This window comes from Nicotiana attenuata, unplaced genomic scaffold, assembly GCF_001879085.1.
Source record: "Nicotiana attenuata strain UT unplaced genomic scaffold, NIATTr2, whole genome shotgun sequence".
In the NCBI taxonomy this organism is placed as follows: domain Eukaryota; kingdom Viridiplantae; phylum Streptophyta; class Magnoliopsida; order Solanales; family Solanaceae; genus Nicotiana; species Nicotiana attenuata.
The window spans coordinates 110,332-124,200 of NW_017671708.1; the positions used below are offsets into that span (position 1 = coordinate 110,332).

The following is a 13,869-nucleotide window of genomic DNA, read 5'->3' on the forward strand; positions in this document are numbered from 1 at the left end:
TGAAGAGATTAATAGCTGGTTTTAAAATTATCACTAGGCTGCCCTGCCATACATCAACATTGTTTATAGCATTTATAGAAAGCCTGTAAGAGTAAAAGGCAACATCATCAAACAAGATTTCATTCCTTAATTAACAGATGACTGAATGCTTGAAAATAAACAGTTAAAATCTTAGTGGAGATAGTTCTGATGATTTACAACTATAGGTTAAAATTGGAGTGACGTTTCTGAAGATGAAGGAAGACCCCTGACCCAAATTCAGAAAACTTGATAGTAGAGCCCTCCAATATATCAGCTGCAGAAATAACATCAGGCAGGACAAAAAGGGGAAATAATCAGTATTGTAGCATTACTTTTAAATATGTCCATTAAGATATAGAAAAATATACAATAATCTTGCATACGAGGGCTCAGCTTCAACATTATTGTCTCAAGTAAAGCTTATAAGAGGATGGCATATTGTTGGCTAGCTATATATGAGACATATAAGCTTCTCCAAAATTTTGCCAGCTTCAGAAATTTCCTACCATAGCCTTAGGTCCTTGTTAGATTAGACAAAGCATCTTGTCCTTCATTAAGATTTTGACCAACTATGTACAGCATAGATGAAGCTACATAAAGTATTTGGGGTGCGGCCCTTCCCCGGACCCTGCGTGAATGCGAAATGCCTTGTGCACCGAGCTATCCTTTTTGCTTTTTTATGTATAGCATAGATGAGGATTCATAGTATGAAAGTATTTGACCAGCCAACCCAAAACAACTAAGGCAATGGATGGAATAGTCTAAGACTTTTTGTTATAAACTCATTTGAAAGTCAATAGACAATCTGGCAACTATCTAACTTAATACCTTTATTTCAGACTTCTTAGGGACAAATTTCACTAGAGATGTTCCTATACCTAATATGTTGCATCAACATTAATAATTTTACCTTTGAAGAGATAAAATCAATACCAGCCAACATGTGTAACCCGATTTCAAAGTTCATACATAAACCTCAATGCGGATTTAATTTGAACTAGTGTGGGAATGGACTTACACCAATGGTTAGCTTTGATATCATGTCGAAAAAATCTAAGCATCCTACTTAAAACCTTAAGATCATGGACGCAGTAGTTCAAAATTTATAAATTTATTTGAACTCCTTATGCAATTCATGTGAGAAACCTAGGTAGCTCAACCGGCCACAATTGATTCAAAATTATAATGAAACGGGTAATACTCATTCTGCCTAGAAGATAGTGGAGTTAAGTTATTCCATTCCACTTACAGCTTGTTTGGATGATTGTTCCCATTGTATCGTATCGTATTGTTATCCCAAAACAATGTTTGTTTTGATTGTTTCATTAAAATTGGTTGTATTGTATTGTTAAATCCATTGTTCCGGAACAATGAAAAGCCCCCTTTTTTGAAACAACCGATTTGGTGTGGTGGGATTGTTTCCTATTTTTCTTTCCAATTATGCCCTAACTTATTACTCCACATTTCTATTTTACCCTTTACCTTTTTTTCTATTTTAACTCCAAATCTCCAACCTATAACCTACTTTGTTTGTTTTCAGAACTTTTACCGCCAACGTAAAAGGTGTTTTGTCGCCTTCTGTTTTATTTTTTCTCCTAATTTGCTTTTAACTCAATTCTAATTAGTTGTGCTCCTTTATTTTGCCTTCTGTCTCGCTCCTTTGTTCTGCTTTTTTAAGGTGTTTTGCCCTTCTGTTTTATTTTTTTTTAAAATTATTTTTATGCATAATTTTTGATAAATTTAATATTTAAATAATTGAGAGCATTTTAGTAAACTTATCAGTTACAGTACAGTACGATACAGTCAAACCAAATAGCAAAATATTATTTATGTATAAAACGATACGATACAATACAATACAATACAACACAATACAATACAATACATTATAAAACGATAGGGAACAATGATCCAAACAGACTGTTAGTATTTTCAGTCTTATGTTGCAGGGACTCTCCAAAACAAGCAACCGGCGACATTCTCAGAGAGTTTGAACAACATAGATTTTCACATATTGTGTTTTAAGAGTTTAAGTTATATATACCTGTTGGTGCTGACCGGTCAGAGAGCTTTTTTTAATTATTTTTGTAATAAAATAAGTTAAGACAGATATCTAAATCCAAACCAGCAGTGACAGTAAGTAGGTGGGGGAAAGAGAAGCTTACACAAGCTGGAGAGCAGTTTGGTCGTCGTGGCGAGAGTAATGGGGATTAGGTTCCAGCAGATTTACAGGCAGGAAGTTACGAGCATCGTTATAATTCTGAGAAGTACTCATTGCCTGCTGCTGATGATTGTATTCAGATCCTCCTGGCATCAAGTTCATTTGCTGTTGTGCTCTCTCTACCTCCGCTATCTGCAACATCTTTGAAAGATCAATTTTTAAGTTAAAGAAATGTTCTTTTTATAATAATAGTATCGTTTTTAAAAGATGGGATAGCAAAAAAGATTATAAGTATTGTTTGAAAATGTCTCTCAATTTTTTTTTATTAAGCATAGAAGGCTTTAAATAGCCAATTTGAAAACAAAATATGCAGAAAATATATTCAAAATTCAAAAAACCTATAATAACTCAACTAACTTATCCAACTAAATTTAAATTTAAACATTGACTCCAAGCAAATATTCAACACTCCTCCTTTGCTTCAGTTTGTGCAATCAATAAAAAATTATTCCTCAATTTCTGCTTCTGTTGTTTATGCTTGAGGAGCTTTTGATCTTTGAACTTTCACATTTTTGTAACATGACTTTCTTCTTCTTCTTCTTTCTTTTTCTGATTTTGATTTTGTGCATAAAAAACAATCTCAAAATTTTTATCACATAAGGAACATGTCGAAAGATCTCAACTCGGTAACCAATGCTGATTTTTCTCCGGATCTTGGCTTGGTAGGGAAGATTTTTTTTAGAAAAAAAAAATCCATGAATTTCAAAGTTATGTAATACATACTAGCATCAGTAGGTTCAAAACTAACATGTAAAATGCTCAACAATTTCAATCTTGCATTCTCTAATTTTTCATTGTGTTTATCTGTTGCAAAGGTCACAATTTTCTTTGATTATTCAGAAGCTTTAAAATAAGATTGCATCTTCACACCAAATCTAATAGTTTTCACCAATAAAGATTTCTGGGAGACTAAAAAAGAGATGACTGCTTGCCATAGTTGAATATAATGTTAAAGGTTGATATTGTTAAAAATGGATATGAGTTCATATGTCTAAAAATGGGTATGGTTTAAAAATGGATATGAGTTCAAATGTTTAAAAATGGATATGAGTTAAAATGGTTTAAAAACAGATATGAGTTAAAAATGGTTGAAAGTTGTTCTTTAGAAAGAACTCATCACATGTCCCATAAGACCAATGAGGTTTTTGATACCAATGTTGAGTTTTTTAAAATGATGGAGAAGCAAGAAGATTAAAAGTATTGGTTGAAAATGTCTTTCATTTTTTTAATTAAACATAGAAGGCTTTAAATAGCCAACTTGAGAACAGAATCTGCAGAAAAATATTCAAAATTTAAAAACCTAAAATATGTCAACAAGACTTATCCAACTAAATTTAAAGTTAAACAAAGACTCATCCTACGACTATTTATTATTCTAGTAAATCATAAATCAGTAGTAACAGAAGCAAATATTCAACACAAAAGCATTACTATTAGGAAAAAAAAATAGGACCTTTGCTCGTAGATACATGTTGGCATTCTGCATCTCAATCTCCTGCAAGAAGTAATTTGGCATTCTTTAAAGATGAAAAAAGAACTCCATATAACCACTACCCTCTTTGTCATCAATATTAATATGCAGGGTCTATTTAAAACATCCTCTTTGTCTTTCCAGACCGCACTTGTGAAAATACAATGTATTTGTTGCAGTTGTAGTTGTATGGAGGGTTTAATAAAAAAGGTTTTAGTATGTAAAGTACAAGAATGAGTGGTTTTACCCTCTTTTGCATGAGCTCAATTTCTGAGAAGAGCAATTCATTCTGGAAAATCATAAGAAGGTGTTGAATTAATTAGGATAATCGGAAAAGTAGTGGAATAAGCTAACGAAACAATTGGAATATTACCTTTTTGGAACGGACTCTACCAATGGCCTTCTCAAGTTTCCCTTCCAAATTCTTGAGGTCCCTGGGGCTTAAACTGCTCAGTGCCTCTCCAACTATTTGCCTAAACAAAAAAAACATAATCGTAAGCGGTAAGCCTCATCATTAATTAATTACAACTCTTCTAATTCATTTCTCTTTGCACCGACCTGTTATAAGTCTGTATATCTCGTATTTGTCGTCGTAATTTGGCTGCTTCTTGCTGGTAATACTGAGGAAAATAAAGTTGCGTCAATTTAATCAACTCTATTATGATATTCACTTGAATAGGAAGATCAAATGCAAATGCACACAAACATTTCTTTTAACATATCATTTCCCATTTCTATTTTTCTGTGATGGAAAACACAATCTATATAAACCATACCCATTAGTAGTTAGGATAAATTTTAGTTATGTTCGTACTTTTACTTTATGCTATATATAAGTCTTTTGTTTTGTCAAAGACTTTTATGCCAGTAGATAATGTCCAAACTTGTTGTGTTAGAGAAACAAGATATTTATAATATTAGACTAGGCCTAATTTGATTTTTTTTAAATATTAAGACGTTTGAATTTGAATACATATTTGAAATTAAGATTTAGACTTCTGAATCTGGATATACATATGAATATTAAGATGTGTATTAAGATCTGAATTTTTAAATTATTAAGACTATTTATTTTTTCAACATCTTAATATATAAAATTTATCTTTAAAATTAATAAACATAAAATATAAAATACTAATTAATCTGATAATATCAATAAAATTTATATAACTTTTAAAATATAATAGTTGGTGGTGGTGATGACTAAAAGAGGTCCGTGTGAATGCCAACTAGAGGCGGTGGTTGGTGGTGGTTCTGGGTAGTAGCTAGTGGTTATTGGTAGCGATGTCGATTATGATTGAGGATGGTCGCGGTAGGTGGTGAGAGTTAATAATGGTGAGTGGTGGTGGTGGTTGTGATTGAGGAACGTGATGGTGGGCGGTGGTAGTTTGTAATGGTGGACGGTGTCTGCTATGATTGTTGATGGTGATGGGTAGTTGTTGTGGTAGTTAAGATGTGAGAGTGTGGTTGCGGTTGAAGATGATGGTGGTGGGTGGTGGCGGCTATGGTTAAGTATGGTGGTGGTGGAGTATGGTGGTGATTGTAGTTGATAATGGTAGGCGGTAGCGGCAATAAGTAATGAATGTTAATGCTAGCATATTAATAAAATTAAGTCTTTGTTATAGATCTTAATCATACAAACCTATTCAGGCCCATTAAATTGTTGTGAATGATTATGAACTTAATGATTAAAATTCAGACTTTAAAAACAAACGCACTTAATGTTTGAGATATGAATGTTTTAAGATTTAGACCTCCATTAAGTGCAAACAAATGAGAAGATGGGCTGGCTATCGGGAACAACCTCTATACCTTCACAAGGTAGGGGTAAGGTTTGCGTATATACTATTTTTCCAGACTCCACTTATGTGATTACACTGGATACTGGGATATGTTATTGTTGACTTAGACGGGCTGGGACATGAAATGCTACTAAAGACATTTTTATTTAAAAATAAGCACAAAGATGCTCTGCAATATCAAAGAACTAAAAATTGGAAACTCTATCCAAAGACATCAAAAAAGACTTATGTTTTACTGTTGTTCATGACTCAGGATCGAAGAATAACGAGGGGAGGAGGATAAAAAAGTATACCTGAGTGTTAGCTTCAGTAACAGACCCTTGACTGGTGGAATCAGCATGGTGTTTCTTGTACCTATCAATGGTCGCCCTTACACTGCACATATACCCAATTAGAATTGATAAACAAATTAAGGCTTTTTAACATTACCCTAATTTAAACCGCATAATTGTTTTCTCTTAATGCCCGAATAAATTAAAAGTATGCATTCTAACCAACATGGAAGAAGTCTATGGGATAACAGGTCACTGGCCAGCATCTCCTTTATTACAGTGTCAAAGATACCAAAAACCCTGGAGACTTTTTACAACCTACATTTTTCATAAATGTTCAACAATTTACCATTTTCCTCTCTATATAGTTTGAGAATTTTAGAGGTTTTGCCAACCTGCATCAGTCCAGGGGCGGACCTAGTAGCACGAGTACGGGTTCGGCCGGACACAATAACTTTTGTTTTAACAGTATAATTTTATTAAGAAATTCATTAAATGTAAAAAAATAAAAAACCCGGTTATCAACACTATTTAGAACCCATAAAAGTAAAATACTGGCTCCGCCTAAATGCATCACAGGAAAAGTCTCCCAGCCATCAAACCCTCCATTGAAAAAGAAATTATGAAAGAAAGCAATATAAAACCAGCATTCTCAAATATCAAATATTAAACATCTTAGGGATTAAATGAAAAATAAAATAAATAAAGCAACTAAAACACTGCATCTAAAACTTGATTTTCACTGTGTTTCATGGTTCCTTCTTCGTTTTTACTTTAACCATCAAATGGTAGCAGATTCCCAGAGAAGCAAAGGGAGCGTATCAGTTAGACAAATACTGTAATAGAAAAATTAAAAAAAAAAAACAAGGAAAAAGAACAACCAAGCCAAGTCACATACTGACATCATTTTGCACATCAGCTTAGGTAGTTGTGCTGTCCGATTTCATTATGTTATCAGAATATGGTTGGGCGGGTGGGTAAAGGGATCAAGTACCTACTGTTTGAAAATTTGATAAATATTTTGATATTTGGTATTTTGATATTTAGTATGGTATTTGGTTTAAATTTTTAAAAAATTTGGTTAGGTATGGTATTTGATATTTAAAAAAAAATAATACCGCGGATACCGTATCGAAATATGTACTAAGTTACATAACCACATATTATTGATTATAACATACTAAGTTACATAATACTTTTCTTTGGCATTCATGATGCGGCCGACACTAAAACCCATGAACTTCTTTAGAAAAATAAATGAACAAGTTAGGCAGCAAATTCTGACTCTTATTCTTCAGGTTGCCAAGCAGGTTAACATAATTTTTATGATTTTAGAGTATTTCTTACTAGTGTATTGATGTTGCATCTATTGCATTCTCTAAGTTCAGTAATTATCTCTAAGCAAGTAATAAGATATTTTTAATGATCAAATATATTCCTTTATGAACCTTTTTTCTTTCTATGGATTAATACTTGTTAATTTTGGACAAAGATTTTGTCAATATTAATATTTAAGTCGAACAAATCAAATTTACAGTACCGAATAAACCGAAAGGAGAAAAGTTGAATCATACTGAAATGAATTAGGTACGGTATTTTGGTATAACATTTTAAGAAACTGAATATCGAAAATATCGAACCGAAATATCTAATTATCGTACCATACCGACCGACAAATACCTTTAATTCTTCGTGATAGAGGTGTCAAAATGGAAACATGGACCCAAATTAGATTATGACGGCAGTACTAACTTTAGCAACCTAAGTACTAAAGTGTGCTGAGGAGGAGCAACTCTTTTGAATTTTATGTTCTTTCATTTCATAGTCAATTCTAATGATATTTCCTTCCACAACAAGGTGCCTCTCAGATTGAACAAAACGTCTTATAATTCCTTTAGATTTAGACACCTAGAACACAAGCGCATGTACAAGCATAATTTAGCTGATAACTCACGTAATACAATGGATAGTAAAATATCACTGATCCCTCTCTTGTTTAATTTGTATCTGCTAAGTAATGGGTAGGCATTTACTTAACCCTCCTAGGAATAAAACCATTTTTTAGAAGAGTCTTCTTCTAGAGAAAGAATAAGAAAAAACATGGTAAGCATGTGTAGGTGTTATGCGAAAGCTAACAAAGTAAATCATGACGATGATACATTAGATGCCAAAGAAGAAATATTATAATTTAATATGATTTGGTCAATTGACCTACGTATGAATGATTCACTATAATAACCTAAAAATAATGAGAAAAATTCTCCTCCTGAATAAAACTCTCAAAAAATTTAAGGGACAATGTTGTGGATGCTATGTTGTGTTATTGTGAGAAGGAATCATCAATCTATAGAGTGCAAAACTTTTCCTCAAAGAAAAGTATAAATATGAAAGTCTATTTCCACCAATAAAAATAATTTTAAATTATGGTAGAAAATCAGAGCAAATCTTAATAGAATGAAGGCAGGGCCGGCTTTTGGGTAAAGCCTCTAAAGCCCAAGCTTTAGGCCCCCAATTTTAGGGGGGCCCCATTTTTTACCCTATAATTTTTTTTTTTAATTAAGTATTTTTACTCTTATTATATATTTTGGTAAAAAATAAAAATAAAAATATTTTTGTTTCTTAAAAATGGGTTCCTAACGTATAAATGCAAAATCTATGGAAGGAATCAAGTGATTATTCTTTTTTCTTTAGTCTTTTTCTCATTAAATATTATGTAAACCATATTCAATTTCCCCTTTTTTAATCTTTCTCAGTTCTCACCAAATGTTACTACTATTATATTTTTTCTTTGTGCCTCCAAGAGATCATATTGTTCTGTATTTTTCGTTAATCAAGCTAAAGCCTACCAGAAGTATATTTTGAAAGCAACAAAATCTTTTTTCACATCAAATTAATGATTCAAGTTCTTCTATTCCAACTTTTTAGTACTACTTTTCATCTACATTTGTTTATACGTATGCATATATTATTTTAGTCCACCATTAGCGGCTTGGCCTGCACCTCTAACGGCCTAACCTCCACCTCTAGCAGCCTGACCTCCACCTCTAGCGGCCTTACTCTACCTCGGGTTCCCTGACCCCCTACCTCTAGTTGGCTGAGGGGTCGGTGATGTAACCTGTGCCGGAATAATGGCATGAGAACTCTGCTGTGGCGTTTCGCCCAATAATCTCGGACAAGTCCTCCTAATATACCCATAACCACCACACTCAAAACCATCCCATCCTGGTATTATGGCTGCTGAAACTGAGATTGATCCATACGGGCTGGCTGACCACGGCAATAACTCAGAATAGGAGGTGCACTGTAGCTGGCTTCNNTAAAAAAATAATTAAAGGCCCCTTATGGAAGTTTGACTTTAGATCCCTAATAGTATTGAGCCGCCCCTAAATGAAGGTTTCTCTAATCTTATAGTTCAAACGGCCTGTCTTTCAACCCAGGACAATTATGCATAAGCACTGCACCAATCGCCAAAAAGATTTTGATAGTAAGATCTTCCACACATTATTAGAGGCCTTCAACAACTAGACAAAATACAAAGGCACTCTCTTGGAGTTAGATTTCTTAACTCTTGATGAAGTGAAATTTTCTTTGTATACTAAGTTATGAAATGGCTGTATTAGAATGTTAATGCTCATTCATAATCGAGAAAACATGGAGGCAAGGCATCTTTAAATTTATAAAAGTAGTATATAATATATGAATCTATTTTCTTGTGACAATTATACTGTTTCAATTTAGGTGAAGCACTATCTTTATTAGTGGTTTCCAAAAATAATGACATATTTTTACAATTGAAAATAATTCAATTTTAAACTCTTTATTTTACTCATTTTACGCTTAATGAGAAGTGCTTTTGTAACCACAAAAATGCCATGACCCACAAAGCTTTTATCCCTTAAGCATTTGAACTCTTTATTTTACCCATTTTACTTTTTCTTTTTAAAAAAAAAGTGTTTGGCAATAAAATTTTCAATTTTCACTTGAAGATGAATTCTGGATTTTTTCGAAAATTTAAAAAACTCCAAAAAGTTATTTTTTAAAATTTTTTCACTCAGATCATTCACAAAAATTTAAAAACAACCCAAAATTATAATTATGTCCAAACACAACTCTAATTTTCAAATACCATTTGGATTTAAATTTCTTTTTTTTTTCTTCACTTTTTCTGGAATTTTTACGATTCTCATGTCCAAACGCCCTCTGAGTAGCTTTCTGCCATATACCTCGAAATTAGTAGGTCAAGAGGTCAAAGTAAAACAAATTTTTATCTTTAAAAAATGGACATTGGTTTTGGAATATGCGATTCCTCTTTTAAGTTTCCAAGTATTATCCACTGGGTTAAGGATGAACTTAGCTTCTATGGTGAAGACCTGCAACTTACAGTGAGGGAAGAAGCTCTGTAACCTTAATTTCGTCGAGGCGGTGATTGGTTGTCCCCTGCCACGCTGGCGCAAGATCCCACAACATGATTGGCTCGAATTCATGTCTCTATCTCTCTCTCCTTTTTACCCAAGGAATAATACCCTCAAGTTTACCCTTTTACCCACCTCGATATCTCTCCCCATTCTCAAACATCCAAAACTTTATCTTTCCTTTCTCCGTCCTTGCAGTTTCCTCCATTAGTTTATACTCTCCTTGTGTTTTTTAGTGTGTGTGTGTGTGTGTGTGGTGTGAGGCTTTTAGTGAAGTCTTTCTCTTCTGTTAAAGTGTTTTGAGTGCAGCAGATGAGAAGCAGTCAGTTCAAAGAGCAGCCATTCTATGGTTGCACGCTCTTCCCTATGCACGAAAGACATCACACGAAAAGTGCAGTCACTCTTTCTCTTTTTCCGTACCCCTCTCTCCCTCAACAAATGGTGAAAAACTAAGAGCAAAATCTGATGCAATTGTGACCCTCGTTAGTTTGACTAGGTCTTCATACATATTAGTACATATTCTCCGACGTTTCACATTATTTTTTTGGATATTAGTTTAAGAAGGAAGCATATGTACATGTCAAAAATACCCTTAAAATATGTGCTCTTAGATGAGTGACATTTCGATAGGTATAAAAACATGAAAAAAATGAAAAATTTGAAGTTAAAGAGTTTTTAACTATAGAAAGATGACATCTTTTTACAAATTAGTAATAAAGAAAGAGAGACGTATAAAATGGGAGTGAGAGAGAGAGAGAGAGTACGTTGAATTTCTTATAGATCTGTTTTAGGATTTTTCTACCTGGTTAGCTGTTTAAGCTTGATATTCAAGTCAAAGTTGAAGATTAAACGCAAGAGAGATATATCTAATCTAATTATTGGAGGAGCTAACATAATACATAAAGAGTAAAATTTTACCCTTTGAGATAAAAAGTTTCTTTTTTTTTGAATGAAGTGAGTAGTAAAGAAAGAAACCAACCGAGAAAAGGAATATATGACAAAACCTGTTGTTTAGCTCAGAACTGAAAATTCGTATCTGACGTGACCAAATATTCGTGTCTAACTCCCGTATGATATGATGTCTATGGTCCTAATTAATCACATCAAACCCTAGCCCCATATTACAATGTTTCATTTCAAGAAATTACTGAAGGTAACAAACCCATTTGCTAAGATCACTCAAAGGTAAAGTTTTGACTATCCTGAAATTGGAAGTTGAATGACTTCTATATCAGGCCCTTTCAAGATTATGGAAACCCTAGAAATAGAAATATAGAGTAGTTTTATTTGGGACTGTAGAGGGATAGAATGGTAAAAAGAAGGGCAGAATCTAATTGCCACGCTTAAATAACCTAATTCAGCTTTTGACTGGCTGAAAGAGGGAACTTGATCTGAAACCCTAATCTGCAAGTTGATAGGCTATGGCCTCTGTGATTTCTGAAAGAAATGACATGTTATTAAGGAAACGTCAATTGGAGAAGTAGAGAACAAATCAGAATATGACAGCTTAGAGAGAGACAGAGAGAGAAAAATGCACTAGAGGAAATGGCAAAGATGCCAAGAAAATGGAGATAGAGAAAGGAAAGCTAAGATTTTCGTTGTACTTTCTCATATCTCTTAACCTTACTTGTAAGTTTATTTGTACAACCTATTTCTCTATATCTGTTTTTCAACAGATCTATCTTTAAAATCAAAGAAGCAACTGAGAAAAACCAACAAAAGAAAAGGTAGTGTTCTAAACCTTATAAAGGAAAAGAAACAAAAAAATAAAAGAAACAATTAGATAAGCAAATCTTTGTGACGAAGAAACACAATCTTTTAACTGAACACCATATTTACTTTCTTATATAAAGAAATCCACACACAAAATCTAGATTGACATAAGGCAATCAATCTACATCTATTTATTCATAACAATAGAAAAAAAAATCCTAAATTGACACACACAAACGGATAAAGAAAAATATTTGGAAAATCAGTTAGCTGAAAACTTTTAGGTTAAAATTAGCAGATCTTGGCAAAATATTGAACCTGTTATTGGCATATTCATAGAGGCGACCACGGCTGGAGAAGACAATAAGGGCAACTTCAGCATCACAAAGTACAGAAAGCTCATAGGCTTTTTTAAGGAGTCCATTTCTACGCTTACAAAAAGTAACTTGTCGATTTGTAGTATTTTCAATCCTCTTGATTTCAATCTTTCCTCTTCCTGATTTCCTCTGAGAATTAGATGACTCAAATTCTTCATTAGGAAACTCCATCTTCCTTTCTAAAGCTGAAAAAAGCAAAACCAATATCACGATCTCGTTAGCTAGATTATATCCTCAATCGGGGAAATTAAATATATTTTGTGTGCATCCAAAACAAGCAAAACAACAATTTTTCTTAGACTTGCGTATGTTTGTAGTTACTTCTTGATACTTTTATTATGATGTTTTGATCAGGAAATATAGCAAGGATAAGGTAAAGAAATAAAGAAAGTCTACCTTGCAGAAAAATTCTATTTTGTATAGCTTTGAACAGAAGAGCTTGCAGAAAATGGAAGTGAGTTGCACAAGCAGAAGGGTAGTTATAGATAGGAAAATATTGGACCGTCCAACTGCAATACTACTTTTTGCGTGTATGTCTACACTAAACTACAAATTATTTTTTTGATGTAGTGTAGGTAAGTGGTATTGAAGGAAAGTAACAAAAGAGGGTGTAAAATTTTAGATGTACATTTTGATTAAACTCCATATCAACCATCCATTTTCTCAAAGTATGGGAAAAAGGAGAGTGAGAGACAGTAAGAGGCTCTTTTGAAAAGTGACAATTAATGGGATTGAATAAGTTTGTTGTAAGTGCAGTCAACCCACAGTGTAAATAGAGTAGAGCAAAAAAAAGAAACGAGTAAACCCTTTATGTATTTTTTTTTTATTTAAAATTTCAGCTGTAGACTGTTAAAGATTTCTTCTAAACCCTTTGGGAGGGTGGTCATCCATGAGCCTGTCGCACAAGGCTTGCTTAGTGCGATTTACATCTTCTGTGTGGTATGCAGGCTATTACACAGAGGGAGATTTACCCAGTGCGCACAACGTGCTCACCCGAAGGGTAGAGGTTGTGGCAGGGTTGTAGCGGCTGCGGGTTTCCCCTCTTACCAAAAAAAAGATTTTTTTCTATTGAATTCTGACCTCATCTTTGTTTAAGAAAATATTCACAGCTCTAGTTCACACCTCCTCCTGAATTTTTAGATGATTAAAGGAAGAAAAAGAGGAACAACAACAACAAACTCAATGTAATAAGTGGGGTTTAAGGAGGATAGTGTGTACGCAAACCTTACCTCTACCTTATAAAGGTAGAGATGTTATTTCCGGTAGGCCCTCAACAGAAGGAACAGTAAAAACAAAGCAACAAACACTAGTAACAACAATGTAATAGTGTACAGAAGTAAACGACACAACATGTAATAATAAAGAACCAAGAATAAGAAAATACAAGAATAGTACTAGCACTACTGGTAAGCCTAGGAGAAACTCACGGTTGTCTGTTGACCTTCAACCCAAATACTCGACCTTCACACCTTTCTATCGTGGGTCATGTCCTCAGCTGAAGCAATGATATATCCTGGCTAATCACCTCTCCCCAATACATCTTTGTCATTACCAATGAGTGCGGAATGGTTGGAAACTCT

General features: G+C 33.5%; 1 protein-coding gene across 2 annotated transcripts; it reads right to left on the reverse strand.

The window, feature by feature from the left end:
- Positions 1–12,988, reverse strand: LOC109209785 (floral homeotic protein AGAMOUS-like). Of its 2 annotated transcripts, none has more exons than XM_019373122.1 (9): positions 12,686–12,988; positions 12,231–12,474; positions 5,809–5,890; positions 4,272–4,333; positions 4,087–4,186; positions 3,961–4,002; positions 3,696–3,737; positions 2,187–2,383; positions 1–295 (listed from the first exon to the last, which is right to left on the reverse strand). In XM_019373122.1, exons 2-9 carry the CDS (start codon positions 12,458–12,460, stop codon positions 292–294), a joined length of 759 nt encoding a protein of 252 aa, XP_019228667.1. In that variant the 5' UTR covers positions 12,461–12,474; positions 12,686–12,988; the 3' UTR covers positions 1–291. The 2 variants fall into 2 exon arrangements, with proteins under 2 accessions (XP_019228667.1, XP_019228668.1); XM_019373123.1 differs by having other exon boundaries at positions 2,187–2,374; positions 12,686–12,980.
- Between the last annotated feature and the right edge of the window lie 881 nt (positions 12,989–13,869).